The 23607-nt window shown below is 45.1% G+C and overlaps 2 protein-coding genes across 3 annotated transcripts; one reads left to right on the top strand and one right to left on the bottom strand.

The window, feature by feature from the left end:
- Nucleotides 1-538: 538 nt before the first annotated feature.
- LOC115612686 (nuclear pore glycoprotein p62-like) lies at nt 539-10459 on the bottom strand. Its single transcript, XM_030497279.1, has 12 exons — nt 10066-10459; nt 8832-9208; nt 8490-8600; nt 7948-8076; nt 6946-7044; nt 6578-6686; nt 6282-6426; nt 5861-5910; nt 5604-5738; nt 4836-4947; nt 4080-4146; nt 539-1159 (listed from the first exon to the last, which is right to left on the bottom strand). Exons 1-12 carry the CDS (start codon nt 10362-10364, stop codon nt 1068-1070), a joined length of 1725 nt encoding a protein of 574 aa, XP_030353139.1. The 5' UTR covers nt 10365-10459; the 3' UTR covers nt 539-1067.
- A 144-nt stretch (nt 10460-10603) lies between these two features.
- DNAAF6 (dynein axonemal assembly factor 6) lies at nt 10604-20232 on the top strand. 2 transcript variants are annotated; one of them, XM_030497276.1, is made up of 7 exons: nt 10604-10995; nt 11115-11231; nt 12955-13018; nt 13945-14050; nt 16148-16244; nt 16993-17078; nt 19446-20232. In XM_030497276.1, the coding sequence occupies exons 2-7, from the start codon at nt 11139-11141 to the stop codon at nt 19573-19575; spliced, it is 576 nt and encodes a 191-aa protein (XP_030353136.1). In that variant the 5' UTR covers nt 10604-10995; nt 11115-11138; the 3' UTR covers nt 19576-20232. The 2 variants fall into 2 exon arrangements, with proteins under 2 accessions (XP_030353136.1, XP_030353137.1); XM_030497277.1 differs by having other exon boundaries at nt 10650-10995; nt 11120-11231.
- The last annotated feature ends 3375 nt before the right edge of the window (nt 20233-23607 follow it).

The raw sequence follows: 23607 nt of genomic DNA, 5'->3' as shown, positions 1-23607 counted from the left end.
GCGGGTATTGACATGGACAGCGCTTCCCAGCCCCGGCACTGCAGTTCCTTGCGAAACTGCTTTGCCATGCTCAGCAGATCATGAACACAGGGTGAGTCTTTCATAAGAAATGCTGTTTTACACGTTGCTCCATAGCCCAGCCTTGGTGACCAAGGAGAACACATCTTTCCCCAGAGTGAGTAAAAATAGAATGAGAACCTCAGAAGAGTTTGGGCTAACTGAAACAGGGAGAAGGTAGGTTTAGGGTAAGAAATGCTTGAGGGAGAAAGTAGAGAAGAGGCACCAGGAAAAGGAGAGACTGTGACCACAAAATAGGAAGAAAAGGGTTCAGCCTGAGGGAAATACAGCACATGTTCCTAACATCACACTTCAAACAGCAGGGACAAGCCAGTGTCTGTTACGAAGGCTTACAGCAGACTCATGGACTGTTCCTGCACCCTTGAGCTTGAACAAGCGGCACTACACATCACCACACAAGTACCATTATTCTACTGGCACATCTAGCCATTTTTAATTGTGTAGAAATGCTGCTCACAGGTACCAGCACAAAAGCAGTTTATTGTCAAAATACAGAAATCAAGGCCCACTTTCACCAGTGGAAGCACACCCAATGTGAACACAAACTCCAGCCAGCAGTAGCAGGATTGAGTCTCAGACTCCTGCAGCTCCTGCTGAGGACAGCTCTTCATCAAACCTTCTCTGTAAGGACCTCAATAAAAGATCACGAAGTCCCACTTGGCCATAGCCAGGTCACACTGCAGAACTGGAGAGCTCAGCCAGGGAGCCACCTACTGCTTAAGTCCCTCAAGAGCAGCATATGTGTGTCTCACCACGCTGCAGGCAGTTACAAAGAACAAAGAGCACAGACTTGCTGCACAAACTTCATGCAGTCTCTCAGACTGGAGTGGGCGAATTCCAGGCAGACACTGCAAAGACTGGCTCTGGAACAAACAACACATTTTACTGCAAGAAAAGAAACAAACCCACGTAACAATTTGAAACTTGGTCCCCAAAAACCTCTCTTTTTTGGGGGAGATTTTAGGTTAAACCATTAAACTTCGAGTGATTCAATCAAATGTGATCCGGAAACTGCGCTCTTGCTCCTTGCGGCGGCTCTCGCAGATCTTTGTCACCTCTTCTACCTTCCTCTGCAACACAGCTGTGGAAGAAACACAAGATTAACCTTAGAATCACCGTAAACCACAACCCTGAACAGTTTAGCCTGCAGAAGGAGAAAGAAAAACATTGTCATTTTGACAGTCACTCAGCGTTGACAGTGCATGACGGAGGAGAAAAACACAACATAAAGCACTGGTAATCCTCTAACGCAAAGAAGAGCGTCTGGAAAGTATTCCGAGGCATTCAGGGACTTGCAGGCAGAACCAGAAGAGTGCTGGGGCATGTTGACACTGTTTGCCATGTCAGTGAGTTGCAGTTTCAGGGCACTGCATCAGAGAGCAGAGCACCCCCTCCCTGAACAGGAACTGCAAAAGCTCGTCTGCAGCTTGAGCAAAAGCAATTGCTCTACAGAAGTTTCCCCTTCTCACCTCCTGCTAAAATTTGCTTTGAATTATACAAATTACAAATGAACTACACCATCTGTTCAAAGTACATACATATTTTCTTGCAGGATATCACACAGCCATAACAAGCCTTTAACTCTCCAGTAGAGATTCTCTAAGTTCTGGGAACACAGAAAAGACAGTGCAACTGCACAGGAGAGCTGCAGAGCACTCGCAGTCACAACACAGATGAGCTGCTATTTGCACATCACCAATTTGGGAATACATAAGGCACTGACTGATCACCAACTTTAAACACAGCAGGTATCACAGTACATAAAAATATCTTGGAACAAGCTATAGCAATTTCTAATCTCATTCCATAAAATCTTATCATAATCAACAGGGCTATGGCATTATGTCAGCCTGTGGCTTAGAGATAGAGACTCCAGGTTAGGTGTTAGCTCATACAGCATGCCAAACCCAGAATCTTCCATAACAAACCAACACATTCCAGTTTGTTACTTTTCAAACATACACCATGCCAAAAAAATGATTATGGCAGAAGACGGCAGCATGCTTCACTGTCTCATAGAGCTCTTGCTCAACTTGGAATTAAGTTGTGACTATGAAAAAGAGAAGACTTGCTGGTTCTCTCAGGAAGAGCTAGAAGGTCAGAACAAGGCTTTGTCCAAACACTCCTTTCCATTGTGGAAGCAACGCCACCCTCCATCTATGTTCAGCAAGTGGTGGCATTTTCAGCAACTGCCACAGTTGCACATCATTGTTTAACAAGTCAGACCAGTGAATAGCCACTGTGCAGAGGTATGTCTAGAAAAAATCCCTGGATGTTATGGAACAGTCCTGGAGGTGTTCCACAGGAAACAAAATCAGTAACACCCACAGAACAGATGTCCGTGTTCTCAGTTGGGGGGTGGGTGTTAATATCTTTCCTATACAAAAGGAGTGTTAAGGAACACGTCCTTCCCAGGCCTACTCAATGTACTGATGGCAAGGGCTACATGAAGACTTAGTGCAAAACTGCATCATTTTTCCAGCATATCACTGGAGTGCACACTGCAACGGGAATGCTTCTCCTCGCCCAGGACCCCACAGGAGCAGAGATACACATTAATCTTTTTGAAAAAACAGCAATTTCTTCAGCTTATTGCTTCTATCTTGCCTGAAGGCAAACTGAGGGTGAACTGCTTCTTTAGACGTACATTTCCCAGCAAAGAGAATGAATCGTTGTTAACTGGTAAGACACTTTCTTTGGTACTGAATGACACAGGGAAAAATGGGTCTCCTTGCTAGAAAAATTTAAAGGAAGCAGACTGCCATTTTCACACACATTCTGTAAAGCCAGAATTCTGATCCACAGGAGCTGCACCAGATTTCCAGATAAAGGCATGTTTGGAATGTGGAAGTTAGCATACATGTTCTGGAAGAAAAGGACAAATGAAATCCTGACCTACGCCAGTCATACTGTTTAAAAGGGATAGTAGTGTGCCTGCTTTCACCCAAGTAGTACACCAGGTGTGAGCACTCACAGCGCTGCAGCCAGACAGTGCAATTCGGTGCTGCTGAGAGGAGCTCTGCTTTATTCTGCCCTGCCCCCGTGTGGCTGCTGGCACCAGCGAACAATCAGAACCGTGCAGAATTCTTGAACCCCTCCCCAGGAGGCACTGCCGGTGAGAAGAGTCCCTTTTTCTGTTTGCTTTTAGTATGGCACCATCATACACTAGTTAAGGGTGAACCCAAAACAAGAAACGACACCAAGTACTCTATCAAGTCTTCACTACTAAGTGCATCTTCTGCCCTGTGCTACACCTCAACTTACTGCTCCTGTGAAACTTCCACACTGAAGCTCCAGAGCGACAGGGCCTGCAGATATATGCACACTGCCGAGTCTTACCTGGATTTGGCTTTCCCGCTGGGGTGGGTGCATGAGAACGTTAAACACACGCACACCCCCTCACACATCTTCCTATTTCAAAGGGAAACCCCACAACATTTTAGAGGTTGAAATATTTAACCTTAGTTTGACAGAAAAAAGCACAAGAGTTTCAAGTCTCTGCTTTGCACTGATTGCATTTCAATCTGTCCTTTTCATAAAGCCATAGAAGAGTTAGGATTGGAAAGGACCTTAAGATCATCTAGTTCCAACCCCCTGCCATGGGGCAGGGACACCTCTCACTAAACCATGTCACCCAAGGCTCTGTCCAACCTGGCCTTGAACACTGCCAGGGATGGAGCATTCACAACATCCTTGGGCAACCTGTTCCAGTGCCTCAGCACCCTCACAGTAAAGAACTTCTTCCTTATATCTAACCTGAACTTCCCCTGTTTAAATTTAAACCCATTTTCAGGAAAACATTGGCAGTTGCCAGAAGTATTTCTCAGCAGAGGCCTCTAATGCACATCAGAATTCAAGCACAAAAAGGACAGTATCAATGAAGGTGAGGAGGAGAAGGTTCCTCAGGGACCTACAGGAACTCACTTGTGTTCAAGAAACACTTGCATGCATGCTACGTGCTTTCTATTTACATTTCCCAAAAGCTGCAGGACAACTCTCACCTGAGTTCTGGTCAATCCACTGCAATGAATCCATGTGTGCGTTCAGGATCTTACAGATCTGCTGAAGCTGAGCAGAAAAAGAAGATGCAAGTCAGTTCTTACACTACAGAAAAACTAAGAGCAGTAAAAGACACAGATTCCCTGTCCCTGCCTTCGGAGCACCATGCAACCCAGTTTCTCACATGTACAGCTCTGCTAACTTAGCAGCCACTGCCCCAGGGAAGTCTGTGCAGCAACTGAGCTGCTTTCTTCTCTTCACCATCAGGAAAACAGACTGGTTCAGTGCCCGTGGCTTTAGCTTATTTAAATTCAGACCCAGCAACCACATTCGTCACCTTAGGCTTGAGGTGACAAAAGTAAAAAGGAATGGGAAAAAACTCAGTCTGCAACACTGAAGGGAAATTTTGCTACAAGAAAGATGCAAGTGGTGGAGCAGACATCCACAAGGTTAAGGGCTGCCTCTGAAACAAGCTGTAATCTTGCAAAAGGAAGACATCAAACAAATAACCAGGATTCCTACAGAATGTGGTACTTTGAAATCTAGTAACAGAACTGCAGACTAACTACATGTGTCAGGCTGGTTGTGCTGTGTTATAACGTCAGTTTTATGACCAGAGAACCAACCCAGGGACAAAACAAAACATCCTTCCCAGGTTGAAACTACAAGCAGATGAGTATCCAAAAGTGGACAAAGTTAGAATGGTTTAAATATCCTTTGTCTCTCACTAACATGCAAAGAATAAAGCTTGGATTTACCGGGTCACTCGTGTCTGCTGGGCCTCCTGACGTATTCAAGTGCTCAATGATGTCCTTCAGATCTTGAGCCATGCGCTTCAACTGAGCATCTATGTTTTCAGCCAGTTTGTAACTGCAAACACAAGAACAAAGGTCAGAATATTTAAAGTGAATTTCAGAAGACCTGCTCCCAGTAACGCCTTTCAAGTAATGCTGGCAGACATGTGGGAACAGCACCCCAAGAGGCACTCTGGCACACAGATAAGGTAACTCCTAACCTCTTTCTCTCTGGACAGATACATAGAGACAGACAAGCAATAGTCTGGGGGGCTTTCTGGATGGTCTTGTCAGAACTGAAGGAAGCAACTAGTCTGGATTCCTAAATACTTATCCCTCTTGAGCCAACATTTCCTATAGTTACTCTGCTACGATTCAACACTTAAAGCTAATAAGGATGCCTGAGCCCCACTTAGTGCATTCTGCTCTTATCGCTTCAATTACTAAGTAATCATTAATTTTCAGAGATTATGCCAAAATTAGGAGCCTGTTCCCAAACAGCTGATTAGACAACAACACCCAAAGACATTTTCATGCTGGTTCAAGGGCTTCCAGTTGTAATTCTCCTGTTTCTAATGCCTAAAATCTAAGTTGCCATGCAGAAAACAGGGTTACATGCTTGACAAAGGCCTCTGACAGATCAATACTGTCACGCATCCCACCTCTACTACTTGTTGACTGATCATGACATTAGTCTGCTCAGCACACGCCCAAGGCAGATTTGTGCCTTACGTCCTCTCCCGTTCTTCATCTGCGTGTTGCAAGTAGATGGTCCCGCTCTGCTCCTTCACAGACTCCTCCAGAGGGGTCAACAAGTCTTCAAGCTCCTTCTGCTGGGACAGGATGAAGTCCAGTTCCTGATCCAGTCTGAAAAGACAAAGTGTTTACCAAACCACGTAGAGGTCATGTACATTCTACATCTGCTGTTCCACAACACAAGAAGATTTTGTTTCTTCTCTGCATAATTTCAAGCGTTCATAGGGTCATACCTCTTCTGATCAAGCTTCACTTTCTCTACTTCTCTGTGCAATGAAGAAATCTGAAACACAACAACAAGTTAAACTACGAAATCAAATCACAATCAAATCAAGAAGGAAAAAAAAGGCTGATGGAACCGAGAAAGCCAGCACAATACAAATGTCTACTAGAAACAAGAAATGGTGACATAAAGGTTTACAGACCAAAACCTGAACAACAGAGGTTTGGCTCTGAAACTCCACCCTAAAATAACTTGTTCTCCTAGTGCAAACTCACAGAACAGATTTCCAAGCTTCAACATCTATCAACCAGAACAGACACACAGTGAGTCTTTCAAAGGCACCCAGACATAATTCACATCTGCACGTGTAACACTGAAGGCTTTTAAGGATCTAATCAAGCAAAGCCAAGTTGCACTGGATGTCACTTTACCTTCTCTCCATTCTCTATCAGCATCCGATCCCAGGCATTAACTTGTGTAGCTTGATGGAGAAAGTGTTTCTCCTGGTCTTCCAGTTCCAGGCTCCACTTGTTGATCAAACTCTCCAGCTGGGCATAGGTCATCACTGGGGGCGCGCTGAGGGGAAGCGTGAGACAGTGCAGAACACAGGATCAAAACCCAACACATAAACACGGCACCACTCACCTCCCCCTGCTCCACCAGGCACCAGCATTTATACTGCCTCTTGCCCTCATCAGGACACAGTCACTTCTAACAAATTACTCACCTGGTGCTTGTTGTTGTGGTGATGGCAGCTGTAGAAGTCACAGCTCCAGTGGCACCAGTTGTAGTTAATGGCTTAAGATTCAAAGCAAAGCCAGAAGCAGTAGTGGTGCCTGAAAGAAGAGATTCAAGTCAAGCAACCGACAAGGACACATCTGCTACCAAACAAATAGAGAACAGGTCCAATGTACACTTCTAAGAACAGTGCTGTGTGAGCTCAACCAGGCCCCTCTGAAGGGAACAAAAACAAATCAGGAGGAGCTAATCTGTTTACTTCTCTAGAACATCAATGTCCATGTGTCCTTTATGTAACTACACAGCACTCAAGTCAGGCTCCCTTCTCCTCAGCTACCTTCTGCATCTAGTCCTTACCAGTGGCAGTGCTTGTTGTGGCAGCACTTGTCGTTCCAGGAGCTTTTAACCCAAACCCAAGCGTCCCAAGACTGGCTGTCCCAGTGGAAGGGGCACCAACTGTAAACAGAAGACATCATGAAGAGTTTGTGTAACCCATTAAATGCAGCGCCCCCTTGAAAAGCTCTACCCTGCCCCTCACCCGCCTCCATCTGGTCTGTATCTGTATTAATCACAATCACTGCTCAGGAGAAGGATCATCGGGACATGACATGACAAAAAGCACTCTGCTCTGCAATTTTTCCAGGAACCATCCAGGAATGCCCATTAGCTTAAGAGCGATCTTAAACACTAAGATTAAGGTCTGCTTTGGACATAGAGTACCAGTGTAAGCGTTGCAGAGCTACTGAAAACACAAGTTGTTAGGCTGGCATCTATGGTACCTACAAATTGCAGCTGATGAGTTACAAGTAATCCCCGTGGCTTTAACAGAAAACTGGTGAAGATCTTTGGGAGCTGCGCCCTAAATGTCAAAGAGGCACAGTAAGACAGCATTATGTATGGAATAGTGGTGTTAACTCTAGTCAACATTGACCTCTACTGTAGATAGTCCCCATAATCAAATGGAACTGAAGAGTCAACATCTTGTTGCAGATTGCAAAAGCAAGCTTTTGTTGGGACTGTCTTCAAACCTGGGCTATTGTTTTCCGATATCTTTAAGGCAAACACTACCTCCTGCCATAAACATAGTTCCATAAGAGGAAACTTGCCAGCTATTATCAGAGGAGCTTGCACACACACAGCTGTGTGAACGCTCAGTTTTAGCACACTGTGTCTCCACTGCCACAGCCTACAGCTTTTCAGAAGTGTGGACACAAAGAGAGAAGGCGACAAACAGCAAGAAGAGCTGCCCTTTGAGTTCTCCCATATTACCCCAGCATCTGCAGCTCCACTACTGACAGGGACACCAACCCTGCTGCTATTGATTCCCCAAATTGATAACATCTGTATATCAGGACTTACGTGAGAGGCCTGTGGTGGTAGATGATGCTGGGGCTGCAGAACTTGCTACAGATGCAAACAAAGTTGGCCCCGTTGAGCCAAGAACGGAGGTTGTGCTGGTAGAGGCAGTTGTAGCAGCAGTGGATGTTACTACAAACAGAAAAAGCATCCACCTTGTACAACCGAACCACATCAAGCTCTCACCCTTTTTAGAAGAATCACGTTCAGAATTTTGAACTATTTTTCCATTTATTCTACCTCAACTCTCTCCCATTTCCAGTGTACCCATTACACCTGTGGCTCTGCTCCACTACACTCCAGCAACATGTACAGAACAGAATTTGGCACGTGTAAAGCAATAGAAAAACCCCCAAAACAAAATAAAAAGGAAGAAATTAAGTGCAACAGCTCTATGAACTTTCACGGACTACCCAGGCCACATCACATTCACAGTTACAAACACTTTGAGCCCATTTCTAGAGCCCAGTTTAGAAAATAGTTCCCAGAAGGAACAGCAGATTCACAAAGTCTTGAGCAATCATTCCCCGAAAATCACTTCCTACCTCCAAGTTTGGCCCCAAAGGATAGAGCAGGTCCCGAGCTGGTGCTTGTGGTCAGTGTCGCAGTGGGTGCACTAGTAGCTGCAGTTGAAGTTAATAACCCGAAGTTTAGGCCTGGAATGAGTAGCATAGGTAAAAGCAAATGACAAACCTTTTATTACAGAGACCCTGTAGCTTCCACTGACCACAGCAACAGTCAAATTAGAAGCAACAAGTGTATAAAAGCCACTTGCTTTGTTGCAGCCCAGCAGAAGCAGAGCCTGCAGAACCTCCACACCATCCCCAGCTGCCCCCCCTGCTGACAGGAGTCCTGACCACAGCGGCCATTCCCAGGCCAGCACTCACCTGTGCTCTGCCCCCCGAGGCTGAAGGGGGCTGCAGACTGGGTTGCAGCTCCCAAGGTGGCAGCAGAGGTGGCAGCAGCTGCAGGTGCTGCTCCAAAGCTCAGCCCCGCGGGCGCTGTCTGCGGCGCTGCAGCGCCGATGCTCACGTTGGCTGCTCCGGCCTGAGTCGTGGTGCTGCTGGAAAAGGTAAACCCTCCCGTTGTCCCGGACTGAGCCGTGGTGCTTGTGCCAGCAGATCCAAACACAAAGCCAGAAGGAGCTGCTGCTTGACTCGAGGGCGCGCTGGTCGGTGCAGAGCTACCAAATGCAAAGCCCCCTGTGATTCCCGTGGCTGGAGCAGCAGCACTGCCTCCGAAGTTTACTGTTGGTGCATTTGATCTAGAGAAGAAAGGAATAGAGATCTGGTGAGACCCCACTTGGAGCATTGTGTACAGTTCTGGTGTCCTCAACATAAAAAGGACATGCAGCTGTTGGAGCAAGTCCAGAGGAGGCCATGAGGATCATCAGGGGCTGGAGCATCTCCTGTATGAAGACAGGCTGAGAGAGTTGGGGCTGTTCAGCCTGGAGAAGGGAAGCCACGTGGAGACCTCATAGCAGCCTTCCAGTATCTGAAGGGGGCCTATAAGGATGCTGGAGAGGGACTCTTCAATCAGGGACTGTAGTGATAGGACAAGGGGTGATGGGTTCAAACTTAAACAGGGGAAGCTCAGGTTAGATACAAGGAAGAAGTTCTTTACTGTGAGGGTGCTGAGGCACTGGAACAGGTTGCCCAAAGAAGTGGTAAATGCCCCATCCCTGGAAGTGTTCAAGGCCAGGCTGGACAGAGCCTTGGCCAACATGGTCTAGTGGGAGGTGTCCCTGCCCATGGCAGGCGGTCAGAACTGGATGATCTGAAGGTCTTTTCCAACCCAAACCATTCTATGATATCTACGATATACATCCAGCCAAACACTGACTCAGGTCTCTTACAGGCCGCTCACTGACAGCGGAAACCACCTCTCAAAACACGCACTCCTGACCACGTTTCTGTTTCGCTTTCGACAAAGGCTGTATTGCGGCTCCTGCCATCTGCAATCCTCCGTTAAGCCTCTCTGTACTGATGGCCCCTTACCCAAACTACACGCTTGCCTCCTCGAGTTACCTTCAAAACACCGCAGGGCAACAAGGGGTCCCCGCCGCTCCCATCGCCCCGCGCCCCCGGCCCGGCCCAGCCCCGCCCGCCCCCGGCCCCTCACCCCAGCTGGAACACGCTCGCTGCCGGAGCCGCGCTGCCCGTGCCCGGCGTCCCGAAGCTGAAGCCGGCGGGCTGCGCGGCGGTCGCCGCAGGCCTGCTGAAGGAGAACAGCCCGGAGGGCTGGCTGCTGGCGGCCGTCTGCGCCGCGCTCCCGAAGCTGAAGGCCCCCGAGGCCGCGGGCGCGGACGAGGCGAAGGAGAAGCCGGTCGTGGCCGTGGCCGTGGTGGTCGCGGCGGTGCTGGGCGTGCCCAGAGCGAAGCCGCCGCCCGCCGCGCCCGTCCCAAAGCTGAACTGGCTCATGGCGGCGGCGGGAGCTGGCCCCGGCCCCGGCCCCGCTCCGGCACCACCGCCCGCCGCGCGCGACGATGACGCAGGGCGCCGCCGCGCTGCGCCCGCCCCTCTCTCCCTCCCGCCCCCCAACCGCCGGCCGGGGCTTCCCGCCGGAGACAGCGATTGGTTTATCCCGCCGCTGCTCAGAGGACGACGCGCTCGGATTGGCTGGCCTGGCTAGAAGGGGCGGGCCGGGGCAGCGGCGTCCCGTTGCTGTGGTGACGGGGGACGCGGCCGGTTGGAGCCCTGGAGCGGTGGCACCGGCGCCTCTGGGGGCTGCGGCCGCTGCAGGCAGGGCCGGGACGGGACCACCGCGCCTGAGCGCCGGTGGCTGCGCCCGTACCGCGGGGCCGGGAGCCGCTGCGCAGCCTGAACGCGGCGCCGTGTTGGGGGCGCGGCTCCCCAGGCCTGAGCCAAGGGGTCCTGCTGCCCTCGTCCTGCAGTAGCTGCACACCCGTGTTGACATAGGGTCTGCCATAGTCAATAGTCACCGCAGGGCTTGACCTGTGGCTGCAGCTAATGCCCGCAGAGCAAGAGAGGCTGTGACCTCAGCACAGATTGGACAGGCTGGTTGTATTATCTATGTTCTGATACCACACAGGTAAGGCTTTGGCTAAACTTTATTCTTCCATAACTTTATTCTTCCATAACACACAACAGGAACATTCCACTCTGCAGACAGTACAGAACAGTTTGGTCTCTCTTTGTCTGTTTTTCCAGCATAGGTGAGCAGTAGATGTTGATATGGACAGTGTTTCCACAGCCTCTTCTCTGCAATACCTTGCCAAACTGCTTAGTGATGCTCCAGGAGGAGATGATGATGATGATGAACACAGGGTGAGTCTTTTAGAGGAAATGCTGCTGGTTTATATGTTGCTGTATAGCCTAACCTTGGTGGCTGAGGAGAAGCAAATCTCTCCTTTCCCCAGAGTGAGTAAAAAGAGAATGAGAACCTTAGAAGGTTTTGGACTGAAACAGCCAGAAGGTACTTTTATGGTAACAAGCTCTTGGGGGAGAGAGCACAGAAGCTTCCCCAGGAAAACAAGGAGAGATTGTGACTGCAAAATGGGAGGGAGATTTAAGTTTCCAGCCTTCAGGCCTTTCCCTCAGGAAATGAGAACATGTATTTGAAAGAGCTTTAGCTACTTTATGCTCCAGCCTACTTTTCTCTGAAGTCTGCCAGAGATGAAGGCAATGCAGTAAATGCTTCATACAAAGGAAAAAAAAGTTGATGCTCAACTTCTGAGTAAAGGCTGAAATATCCAGAGGTGACTGTGAGTGTTCTAATCCTGTGTCAGGTGCTGGAGGACTATAGATATAATTGATAGCTGAAGTGTACTAGGTTATGTTGATTATTGCCAAAGAGGGAAGGGTCACTAATTCTTCTAAAGTGAATGACCTGAATGATTACGGAGAGAAATATCTTTCCATTCTTCTATATCTGTCCATCTCAGGACTAGGTGAAAATTACAGCTTAGGGAAAATGTACATCGTTCGTGCAACACGTAACTGCTTCTTTTAGCTGTGTGCTGGGGAGAGATCTCCCTGGAGAGCTGCAGGTGCCCACAATCACAGTGTTAAGAGCCTCTGTGAAGGCTCTAAACTTTGCCAAGTCTCTTAGAAGTTTGCACAAGTTGCAGTATGACACAGATAACAAATATATCAAACGCCTCTGTGTTCCTCCAAATCACTCCTCGAGGAAGAGCCAGCTGGCTGACCCAGCAGCTGTGCAGTAGTAGTGGCAATGGTGGTAGTATTTGGGATAAAAGGGGTGCATGCCCCTTGAAATTTCCATGTGGTAGGTGATAGATGTGGTCCTTCACACCTTCACAGGTGCTAAGTGCCCTTCAGCTGTTTAATGCCTGCTTTTTAAAGCCAGCATTGTTGGCTGTCCATCTTCACAATAAACATCTTGATCTTAAAAGAATTTGTTTACATCTTATTAATGAAACGAATGACACTTCAGAGGCAGAAATGGCAAATTGCCACAGGGATTTCAATTAAGTCTGAGTCAATCTGGGTAAATGGAAATCTTTATTCGGATTTAATTTAATGTTCTGTGCATATGAGGCACTTATATCAAACCAAGGAACCTTCATATATAGAGAAATGCCTTACATTGGCCTATTAGCACTAAATTGAGTTGTAATTAGAGGAAAATGTTGCTGCCTTTCATGATCTTTACTGTCAAAAGTAATCCACATGCTCTGATGGGTCTTTCATGTAGCACCCTTGGCTTCCTGCAATATTTTCATGGCAGGCAAAGCATGGAAATGTTGCTGATGTGCCATGGAAACTAGCACTCAGAAAGCACAACTGTCTGTGGTGCTGTGCTCTGGGAGTCCTGCTTAAACACAGTGTGTCAAGGTCACTTTCTCCTGGGTGAGAGTGAAGAAGAGAAAATGTTCAGCCACAGAATTGTGGGGTAATGTTTTTTGGGTTCCAGTAGGTATTTGTTTGACCTCAGACAACACTTTATATTTAGTGACATTATTGTTGTTACTGAGCTGGGCTCTATGAGAGTTGATTCAAGTTCCATTTGCCTTTTTTTTTTTTGCAGCTGCACTCTCCTGTTAATGCCATGACTCCTGCTAGTATTGGACCAGCAAAGAAAGAGAACGCTGGTAAGGAGGAGTGCTTGTATGTTTTAGCATTCAGCCCCATGCTAGCAGACTGTAACAGCTGAAGTAAGTTACCATCACTGGTGGGCTTGCCTCAGTAAGTGAGTGCTCACTGAACTTTGAGACGGAAATAGCATTACATATTTACAATCACACCTTCTTGTCCTGAAAGCTTAACAGCAAAATATACCAAGAGAAGCAGAAAGGGTAACTCCAGAGCACAGCAGCCTCAAGTGGCAATGACAAACAGGGTACAGAACACAGCCTGGTCATGAGCTGTAGTGTAAAGTTCTTCCTGGAACTAATCACATTATTGGGCACCTTAGTTATGCGTTATAAGAAAGATCAACAAGGACCAGGGTGAGTGTAGCAGGAAAGGAATTATGGCAAATACAACAGAATATTTTCACTTGTGATTCCACTCTAAAAAACTTCAAATTACAGATTTACCAGCTTATTAGAAAATGTTTTTCCATGGAAGACAGGCATAAACCATACTATTCCGCCTGTGAACTTCCATGTGTCTTCAATACCTTACCAGGGCTGTGCACAATACTTACTGGGAAGAAGTGGATTTCTATGTGAGGAGGAGGAAGTCCTTCTATAAATGTCTCTGTTCACTTAAAATATCCCATATTTGGGGGCTTGGGGAAGATTAATATTTCATACTTCTCCACTTTAACCATTTTATGTCTGAAAGGAAGATTTCTTTGACATAGAGGTTGGGTAAAGGAGATTTAAGGGAAAGGAAATCATTCTCCCTCTGCAAAGATACTGAGGTGAAGGAGACTGTAAACATTTACTAGAATGCTTTTAATACAAAGACTTTTCTAAAGCCTAAAGAAATCTAAGTTTTCAGCAAACCTAGAGGAACAAAGACAATCCAAAATCCAGTGCAATTTTTTTTTTTTTTTTCTCATTTCTTATAGGTACTTTTCAGGTGAAATCTGAAAACAGTAAAACTATTTGGAATACAGAGGAGGTCCCAGAAGGATCTGAATATGATGATACCTGGGACCCTAGAGAACAGCCCGAGTAAGTGAGCTGAGACTGCCTGCCTGGGCTCTACATAGCATTGGTGGAAATAGGAGTCAAACAGCTTCTACTGCATTTGAGTGAGACAGCCATCTGAAAAGCTTTGTGTCATGGAAGGAGAAAGGGAGGATATCAGTGTTTTATCTAAAGCCACATATGAGAAGTGGTTTTTAACCTCTCTTTTGGAAACTTTCTGATCTCGTAAATAGAAACATGGAGTTGTTTTTTTCCATCATAAGATTATTTGCAGTGTCACATACTTGTATAAAGTCAGATTAGGAGGAGAAGTAGGCCACCAAAACTATTTGCTAGCTTTCAAGTATGCCGTTTGTGTGAAATATCTGTCTTTTCCTGCTGCAACTGAGATGCATTCATTTTTCATACTCATAAATTCTTAAAGTACTCCAACTTATGCTTGCATTTCAAAGGATTAAGCTCTTTAGAGACAAATAGGCACTGAAAGAGCGTAGATTTAGATTGGATATAAGGAAGAAGTTCTTCCCTGCGAGGGTGCTGAGGCGCTGGCATAGGGTGCCCAGAGAAGCTGTGGCTGCCCCATCCCTGGCAGTGTTCAAGGCCAGGTTGGACACAGGGGCTTGGAGCGACCTGCTCTAGTGGAAGGTGTCCCTGCCTGTGGCAGGGTTGGAACTAGATGAGCTTTAAGGTCCCTTCCAACACAAACCAGTCTGTGGTTCTATGAAAAAGTACTACAGGAAGGAAAGCTATATGCAGGCAGTTTTGAATTTGTAAATCTTGTCATTCAATCCTAGTCTGTCAAGGGACAGCCTAAAACCAGGGTCTTTTCCCTTGCTTATAGAGACCCAACAACAAAAATGTTCTTGAAAGGGATACAATCCAGCATGTTAGTTGTAGTTTGTAGAGGTCAGAAAGTCTTCAGGGTCAATCAATCCACAAAGCAGCCTTTGCATTTCTGATCATTGTGTTCTGATGCCATATCCTGGAGTGATAAATGCTGGGGCAGATGGACTGAAGCCTCTGAAGCTGCACATTGTATGCTAGTTTGTAGTCCAGAATCCTCGTATTTCTCTGCATGTAAGTCCTGCCATGAGGTGTTCAATTTCCTGACCTAAATACAGGACTGAGACCAACCTGAACTTAGACTCAACATATCTGAAAATGATTTGTCATTCACCTATAGCCTTACATACAGTTGGTCTTGCTACTGTCACCTTTGATGTACAGGACATACTTCTTTGTATTGTGGGCACAACAGAAGCTTTTTTCGTGCCATTTTTTGACCCATACCCTCCCTGCTGGGTAAAGCACAGTGCTTCTCTAGCCTCAAGAAGTTATGTCCTGTGTTGCAGCAATGAAAAGAGAGTAGAAGTCTTTGTAATAGTTCATCAAATTGAATCAAAGAAAATGGCCCAAAAGGAAAACAGATGGCTAAAGAGATACACCCAGAGCTATTAGACAGATTTCTCATTGACTTAGGAATTACTACATATGCATATGAACACTGGAGATGTAAAAGAGACTTTCCATACACTCTTAGAGAAGTGACTCACTCCACTTCTTTTGCTCAATTTAGTAGGAGTAATGTATGTTCTAAAGACAAATTTACTTTGTATTTCCTCATTCATTAATTATAAAGAGCAAGTGAGTATGTGATTCTAGACTTTGTAGATGTGGAGAGGAAGAAAACAAATGTTGGCTAAATGCAAAACAATTACGATCTGACAAAAGAGTGTTATGCTCAGGCTGCAAGAACATGTTGAATGACAGAACAGAACACATGTAATTAACAACATCCTTTTCAAATCCATTTCCCAAGGGTTTGTTTGACTAGTTGGTAAGTATGATATTCACTTAGGCTGCATTTCTTCATCCTGCAAAGGCTGGTTAGTGAAGTAGAGGCGGCCTTGGAAGGTGGAATGAATGATCCTCCCCAGCCCTCCAGCTAACTCATTTGTAACTGTGAAGAGAAATCCAGTGCAGATGGGTTGAAGCCTTGAAGGGAGACTGAAAAGGAGGAGAGATGATGCAATGAGGATATTTATAGTCCTCTGAGAATTAGTCTGCTTTAGTCTCCTGCCCCTTCTCCAGTAGTGTTAGGCAACGGCTTCTCTTTCTCAGGTATCAGATTTTATTCAAACAACGTGTGGGAACAGAGGATGTCTTATTTGGGATGAGCAGGAAAGACCCCTCCACAGCCTGCTGTGAAGATATAGTGGTGAGCAGAACCTGTATCTCACAACCCTTTGTGCTCTTTCTCTGCCCTTTTCAATCTTCACACCTTCTTGAGGGACAGAACATAAACACTAAGCTGTATTGCTGCCTTTGGCCTCCTGTAGGATTTTCATGTAGTTCTTCAAGCATTTGTATATGATATTTACACTTGCTAACCTGAGGAATTAATGTGTATCTCCTCAAGGACCTGGTATACTCAAAAGAATCTGTGCAAATGCATATGCCACATGCAGACATGAGGGAAATGAAAAGTAGCTCTAAGATGAAGTTTCATCCTGGATACAATTTTGGGAAGGAGATAGTTTTCATCCGCCTGCATTTATTACAAGGTTTGTGAGTTAGCAGAGTGCTACAATACCGATACTCTTTAAAATTACAGGTATCAGATCCTGTCCCATTATTACATGATCAAAGATGTTCCCTGCTTCCCGAACTTCAGGAATTTTTCTAGCAGAAGCAAACTGTCTAATACACGAAACCAGGGGTTTTGCTGGATGTAGAATACCTGTCAAGTACACTGGCAGCTCAGGATTTTGAAGAAAATAGAGTACCAATACACATCACTAAGTTATTGAAAGCAATGATTACCACTGTCACATTTTCTCTGTTAGAAATCAACTACTCAATGTTGCTCTTTGACACTAGCATCAAAATATTCATGAAGATGAGATCTTTTATGGCTTGTAGGGCTATAGATCTAAGCACAGCTTTTCCTCTACCCATCATTTCAGATTAAAATCAAACTGCCAGAGACGAAGAACTCAGACATCACATTAGATATTCAGGACAAGGTTCTTGACCTTCGAACTCCCAAAAAGTAAGTGAAACACAATTGTGTACAGTTAATATCTTGTTTGAAAAGAGGTTTAACCAAGCCTTCAACTGAATGCTGTGTGGAAAGCAAAGCTAAAGATGAAGATTGGATTATTAATTGCACATGGGAAATAGACACAGACACAAAACAACCATAGTCCATGTATAGTGGGCTAGCTTTGAGTCTGTGATACTGTTCTAGCAAAACCAGCTTTAAGACAGATCTTGGCTACTTAAACAGTAAGGCTTCAAGGGCCCAAAATGTTTGGCAAAAAGCTCCCTATGGCCTTGAAGGACTTCTTGGGAGTTTGCTTTCAAATATGAATTTGGACAAATATATAACTGAAGATGGTCAAAATGTGCAGATACATTTTGAGAAGTTGAAAGCCAAATTGTGGACATAGCCAGGCATGGATGCAGGGATGGAAACGTTACAAGGTTTTCCTGAAGAGATTTCCTTTGAGTTCTTATTTTTCAACAGGGGCTACTTCAAACCTACAAAGATAATGAAGTGACTGGTATACTCTGACTTCTCAGTCTTTGAGATCTCAGTGTGCAGTTGCTCTGCCCAAGATTGCCACATAATTCCCATGTGTGTTTTGATTTAAGTCCTCCTTCACAATAGAGTGCTTCCATAAGAAAGCTTAACTCCCTCTGGGCTGACTTGCTTCATTGAATGGAATGTGGTAAGATCCATATGTGAATAGCTTCCTGCAAATAAATTCAAGGTGCAGGCCATGGATTTAGGCTCAAATAACTACTGTCCCTAGTGGACTAACTATAGAAAAGCCACTTTTCTCACAGACAAAACCAGGCTGAGTTGGTTACCCCCTGCTTAGATTTAACCCGAAGATGCAACACGAATAGAAGAATGTTTGGAAGTGCTAGCTCTGAAAATGGAAAGTCAGGAGGAATAATTGTTCAGCTAATGACTTGCAGACCTACAGATATTAAAAGAGGTAGTTTAATGCAATACTGCAGATGTAGGAAAACCTCAGCATCCTTTTTCTTTTGCAATTCCATCTTTTTGGTGACTCAGATCTGCCATTATCTTCTTCGTATCCAGCTGTCTGTAGTCACGAGCCTAGCAAATAAAAAATTTGCCGTAAATCTAATGGTTGCTTGGGCACAGGCTGAGCAAGTGCTGCTTTCACAAATGTAAGTGCAAGTTTTCTCAGGATGAAAGAAACAAACAAGATTTCAAGTTCTACATACTGAAAGATACTGTACTCTCACAGATGTGTAGGAGGGCTCAAAGGAACTGTTTCCAACTCTAGTCCTGGGGCTGATTCTAAGCCAAGCTAATTTTAAGGACCTCTTTGGATTATAACAACTGGCTGCCTACAGTAGGTGTGGCGCAAAGGTGTTTTGACTGTACCTCTTTTAGCCATGGATCCTGCAAGACACCTGAAAAAATTCAGCATGACTTGAACACCGATTCAAAGTAATCCCCCATGTTGTCTTGCTGGGCTTTATAGAGTTTGTCCGGGAAGATCTCTTGATTCTAAGGTGTCTTTGATTCTATTTGCACTGTCCATAGAATGGAGGTCCAAGACTAGCCCATCATTCATATTGTTAGTATATAAGCCTGGGATAACAGGGGAAAGAGTCCAGACTCTGTGTGAGCAAGTAAGCTGGAACTGTCATTCGTGAGAGGAGTTGAATGGGTCTGGACCGAGGCATCCTCATGAGGACACAAACCAGACAGCTGGTGAGCCATTCCAGGAAAAGCTGTATGTCTGGCATAGCAACAGGCTGTGGAATAGCTCCTGAATCCAAGATCCAGCCTTTCTTTGTGTATTATGTCCCTGAGCCACCAGTAGGGGATCACTGAATTAATCTTCAATGGAGGTTAACATCCCAGCAACTTCATAACTGTAAGTGCATTCTCATACCCGAACTGTGCTTTGCAGCGTAGGCGTATCCTTTGCGCAACTGGGCTGGCCAGAATCTCTAATCAGGCTGCACCAGTTATTTGTTTTTATGAGAAAAGACAAACTCCTGAAGACATATTTTAGGCATTTTTCAGATTTTTACCATCAGGAGAGCATTACCAGTGAAGCTCCTCCTTCCTCTCCATTTAAAATGCAGCACTGTGCAAAAATAAAACAATGGAGAGAGATCCCACAATCCATCACTGGAAACTTTTGCCATAGCCACAGCCAAAAGAAAGGAATAGTGTTGGAAACATTTCAGGCCTGTATAGCTGCACAGCAGGTATTGCAGGAACCCCACCGCCTGACATAAGAACAAGGTATACTAAAGAACATTCCTTGGTATACTGATGGCAAATTGCAAGAGTAACTTGCAGTGCCATCTCAACTGCTCATCTGATCTGAGACACTGACGTTCACCGTGTCATCTTTTACAGGAAGCTGCTGCTGCACCTCCCCTACCGTGTAGACAGCAAGAATGGGAAAGCTCGTTTTCTCTCTGAAGAGGAGACCTTGGAAGTCACCTTGAGAGTGTTGAGGGAGTTTGATTTCATAAATTTTGGTTGATGGATAGAGAAAGAGAGAGAGTTTGCAGAAAGTAATTTCTTAGTTTGAAGTTTTCATGAAACCTAACTGAAATAGTAGATTGTTTCCCTTGAAACAGGAGGAATATCCCTGAAGAAACTGAACGAATCAGGAATAACATAGCACCCATAGATTGTATAAGCTGAGGCTGTCCAGCTCTAGTGCTGCTCTAGTTAATGTCCTGCTTCCTTCAGTCTTATACAGGCTCTGTGAATCAGAAAATGTGAGATTACAGTTCTATAAACCAGAGAAGGTTTTTTTGTGGTTATGGCTGATAAGTAGCGCAATGAGGCTCTGGCCAATGACCCTGGTACTTAGTTACTATTGCAAATGGTAATATTCTTGCTTGGCCTGCGATGCTGGGGTGGGGGCCAGTTCAGAATCTCCTCTTAGCTACTTCTTGATGAGAAGATCAAAGTTCTTCAGGGATCCATATCCGCATCTGAAGCTCCTTTACAGCGGCAGGACAACGTAACCTCTATAGTTGGATTGTTGAACAGTTCAGCTCTGTTTTTTTCAACAAATGTTGGCAATGGGTGGTTCAGTGTCACCATTCACCTGTTGTCCCTCCAGCTATTTTTCTGGTCTTTCTTGATTAATAAAGACTGTGTTCTAATGAACAATTCCAGTTACTTGTCACTCTGCCTTCTCATGCATTCTTTTGGTGTAGTAGAGGAAAATAACTGACCAGCCAGGTTGCAGTCAGTAGCCATGCAGCTAAATTTGTGGCAGGTTGTAATGAGAAGATGAAATCTCAAAAGGGATTAAAGACACTGACATTGAGTTTCCAGGTATTTTTTATTTTTTGTTCTGTCAGGAATTTTCGGAATTCTCAGTATGTTTGTAATATACTGCATCACAACCCTTGAAAGTGGACCCATTCTTTGGGTCAGAATAATACTACCCAACCTCTACTTTAATGTTAATGCCCTGGAAAGCAGATAGCTTGGTTATAATTTATCACAAGCTATTGAATATGCTGATAACACTAAGTGGCTACTCCAATTTCTATTTGCTTAAGTTTCCATAAATTGCATTTGAATGTCTCTTATTCTTACTCTACAAAGCTGTGGTGGAGGGGAACAATGCAGATGTATGAAAAGGCTGAGATCATTCCTCCTGACTCAGTTTGTACTGCCTGTGGTTGCCAAACAGAAAGGCTGTTTCTTGGAAAAAGGGCTGTCTTTGTGGTCCCTAGACAATATGCTGCTTCAATTTTGCATTTCTTATACACATTACAAGAAAAGTGGAAGATTGATCTGTATTTATACGCATGTGAAAGTAACATTTGCCCAAATTCATTCAGTCTATGGGAAAGCACACTATAACTCTGTTCTTCTGAGCCCTCTTCCAGTCCTCTATCCACAAGGTAACGTTGCTTTTATAGTTGGCATAGCAATTTACTAAGCCTTAATCATCAAGTTCTATTTAATTTAATGTCATATTGAATTGATACTGAAAATAACAATGACTTTGGCTCACTGTGCCTCTCTCTTGTGTTTGTCTCCTATGGAAATGAGCATATGCCGCACTGGTATCCATGCCCTATTTTCTCCCCAAATATTTTTTTTAAGCTGGAGACATTTTATCTGCATGCAGGAGACAAAAATCTGAGGTAGGTATGTTTTGTAAGAAAGTTTGCTGCTGAATAGAATAGGGAAATACAAATGAAAACGTCCCTCTTAGGCAGTACTAGTGTTATTTCCTGTACCTGCTGGCCAGTCTCTGTACAGCTATGCTCCAGGCTACAGTAGGTCATCCACACTCCGTGAGGGGGAGCTGGCAATTTGGTGATATAGCAGGATAGGGGAGTTATTGCAGGCAAAGGGAGATAGGCTGGCAGGGGGAAGCTGAAATCACAATGTTAGGATATATGAACACAGGAGACAAACTTGAAAGAAGCCAGGCTTTGTGTTTTCCACTGCTAAAAAGGACAAGCTCTATTGCTGTTTTCAATAGAGGTGAAACACTGGTCTAGTGGTGGGCAGTTGGCTGTTGTGATGGAGTCTGTTGCCTGAGTGCACCATCATCACCCTGGAGATCCTCTCTCGTTCTTTCTTTCTTCCTATTAAGGAGATAGAGGATGCCAAAAGGTTGGGGTTTGGGTTTTTGTTTTATTTTCATAGATCATCCCGGGAGGAAATTGGTCAAAAGGACATGAAGGCTGCCAAGCTTCCCAGATACCTGGGGGCTACTGCCAGCTATGAGAGAGTTAACTTCTTTCTTTTGCAAGGGCTTGAAGGCAGTTTTGGTTTGCTGAACTAGCACTGACAGAAATGCTTTTGAAGGGGATACAAAACCCCCTTTGCCTCTGAACGTCAAAGCTGTTGCCTAAGTACCACTCCAACACCTGCAGGCATCTTAATTAATCAAAATTATGAGCCCAGTTAAACAACCTAGCCATTAAGCCCCAGCCATTAAACATCATCAAGCTTTATTGGGTTCCCTAAGAAACATCTTGATTAAATGTATTGCAGTTAAATAGAGGGTACTGTAGCTGTGGAAATGAGATAGAGGCTGTTTACTGTAGTACCCAATAAACTGCAGGTTGTCATCTGGCCTTTTTCGTGTATTCTGTCCTCCGGTCGTGATGGCAGAGCCACCATTCCCATTTTGATTTGTTCCTGCCTTCTGTCAGAGCTATGGCGGTGTGCTAAAGCACATGGCCCAGCTTGCTCTCTGTTTCACCTCTCTTCATGCTTCTCTCTGCCCACATACTGGCCCTCTCAGGCAAAGCAATTTTCCTCATTCTACAACTTGAGAAAGAGAAAACCCAGAAGATTCTTCCATATAAACCCCTGAAACAGAGCAAGAGCTGAAATTGAGATTTTTCCCTTAAACCTGCAGTCTATCTTCTAGACTGCTCTCATTGCCATCTTCCTCCAGGTCAGTTGTTGCTATCATCATATGCCCCTTGTATTTGTTGAGAGAGGAAGATTACTACATTTTTCTGCTGTTCAGTTTAAAGTTTGAATCCAAAATGTCTATGTACTTATCTCATTCTGTGAAACACTGCTTTATCAGTATATGCTTCCCTCCAGATAAAGTTTAGCTAAAATAGCTAAGCTGTATCTATGTGTACAGAAAGATGTCTCCCCTGCAGAGTAAGTAAGGAGACTAGACTGATACTGCTTCTATCTTATCTAATCTCAGGCCCCAGTGCTCAAGTGCATGAGACTGGGCTCCTGTGGGCAAAAGCAGAGCTCTGCAGCATCCTTTGCAGGCTGTGGTGCACACTGACACTCAGAGGAGTGTGACTACACAGAGGAAACTCAGTGAAGTAACCTCTGTCCCCAAGACCCCCCACATTTTCTCATTCAGGTAGCAGGTATTCCTCTTTGTAGCAATATCTACAGTTGGCAGCACAGGCTACTGGATATACAGCAAAACTGACCGATGGGCAAGGGCACGCACCAGCACCAGGCCATGCAGGTAGTGCCTCGAATATATCCAGCAGGCTCAGTGCATGCTCACATATCCATTGCATGTGCACCTCTCATGCTGGAGCAGGTGTCTTTGAACCTGCTGCTGTTGGCAGACCTTTATCCTCTTTGCAGCATCTGCAGCTTGGATTCATCCTTATTCTCTGGAGCTCCCTTCAAAGAGCTGCTGCCACAGTCAGTCAATGTTGCCTGCCTATGTTCTTGGCTCTAGGGAAAGTGCCTGGAACCTGCTGGAAGTTGGGTTATTTCTTTCCTATAATCTTCACAAACAGGAGACAATTTCTCTCTGTGTCTTTGTTTTCTCCTTCAGGTAGATTCTACTTTCAGATAGTGATGCTGTACAGCCAGTCCATGCTTTTCCTTTTCCCTCCTGGTTGTTTATTCTGTGCTCATTTCAGGGGAATCTGATCTTTCCTAAGTGCTTCATCTCACTTCCTTTGCTCATTCTCACATTGGGACGTTTCTCACCAATCTCCTCACAGGTTGCAGTTGACACCTGACCCTGCTGGATGTGCCAAATGTTGGTGAAGCCTGTGATTCATCTTGCTTCACTCAGCGTAATGCTGGGAGA

The sequence above is a fragment of the Strigops habroptila genome, chromosome 9, assembly GCF_004027225.2.
Source record: "Strigops habroptila isolate Jane chromosome 9, bStrHab1.2.pri, whole genome shotgun sequence".
Classification (NCBI taxonomy): domain Eukaryota; kingdom Metazoa; phylum Chordata; class Aves; order Psittaciformes; family Psittacidae; genus Strigops; species Strigops habroptila.
The sequence above is the reverse complement of the archived record's forward strand: the minus strand, read 5'-3'. Positions and strand labels throughout refer to the sequence as shown.

Bases quoted from the DNA above. Each gene is read 5' to 3' on its own strand.
- DNAAF6 (XM_030497276.1), top strand. From the start codon at position 11,139: ATGGACAGTGTTTCCACAGCCTCTTCTCTGCAATACCTTGCCAAACTG. The intron at 11,232-12,954 runs GTGAGTCTTTTA...TTTTTTTTGCAG, and splicing joins ATGATGATGATGAACACAGG to CTGCACTCTCCTGTTAATGC. The intron at 16,245-16,992 runs GTGAGCAGAACC...CCATCATTTCAG, and splicing joins CCTGCTGTGAAGATATAGTG to ATTAAAATCAAACTGCCAGA.
- LOC115612686 (XM_030497279.1), bottom strand. From the start codon at position 10,364: ATGAGCCAGTTCAGCTTTGGGACGGGCGCGGCGGGCGGCGGCTTCGCT. The intron at 9,209-10,065 runs GTGAGGGGCCGG...TTTCTTCTCTAG, and splicing joins GCGAGCGTGTTCCAGCTGGG to ATCAAATGCACCAACAGTAA. The intron at 6,687-6,945 runs GTAAGGACTAGA...CTCTTCTTTCAG, and splicing joins CACAACAAGCACTGCCACTG to GCACCACTACTGCTTCTGGC.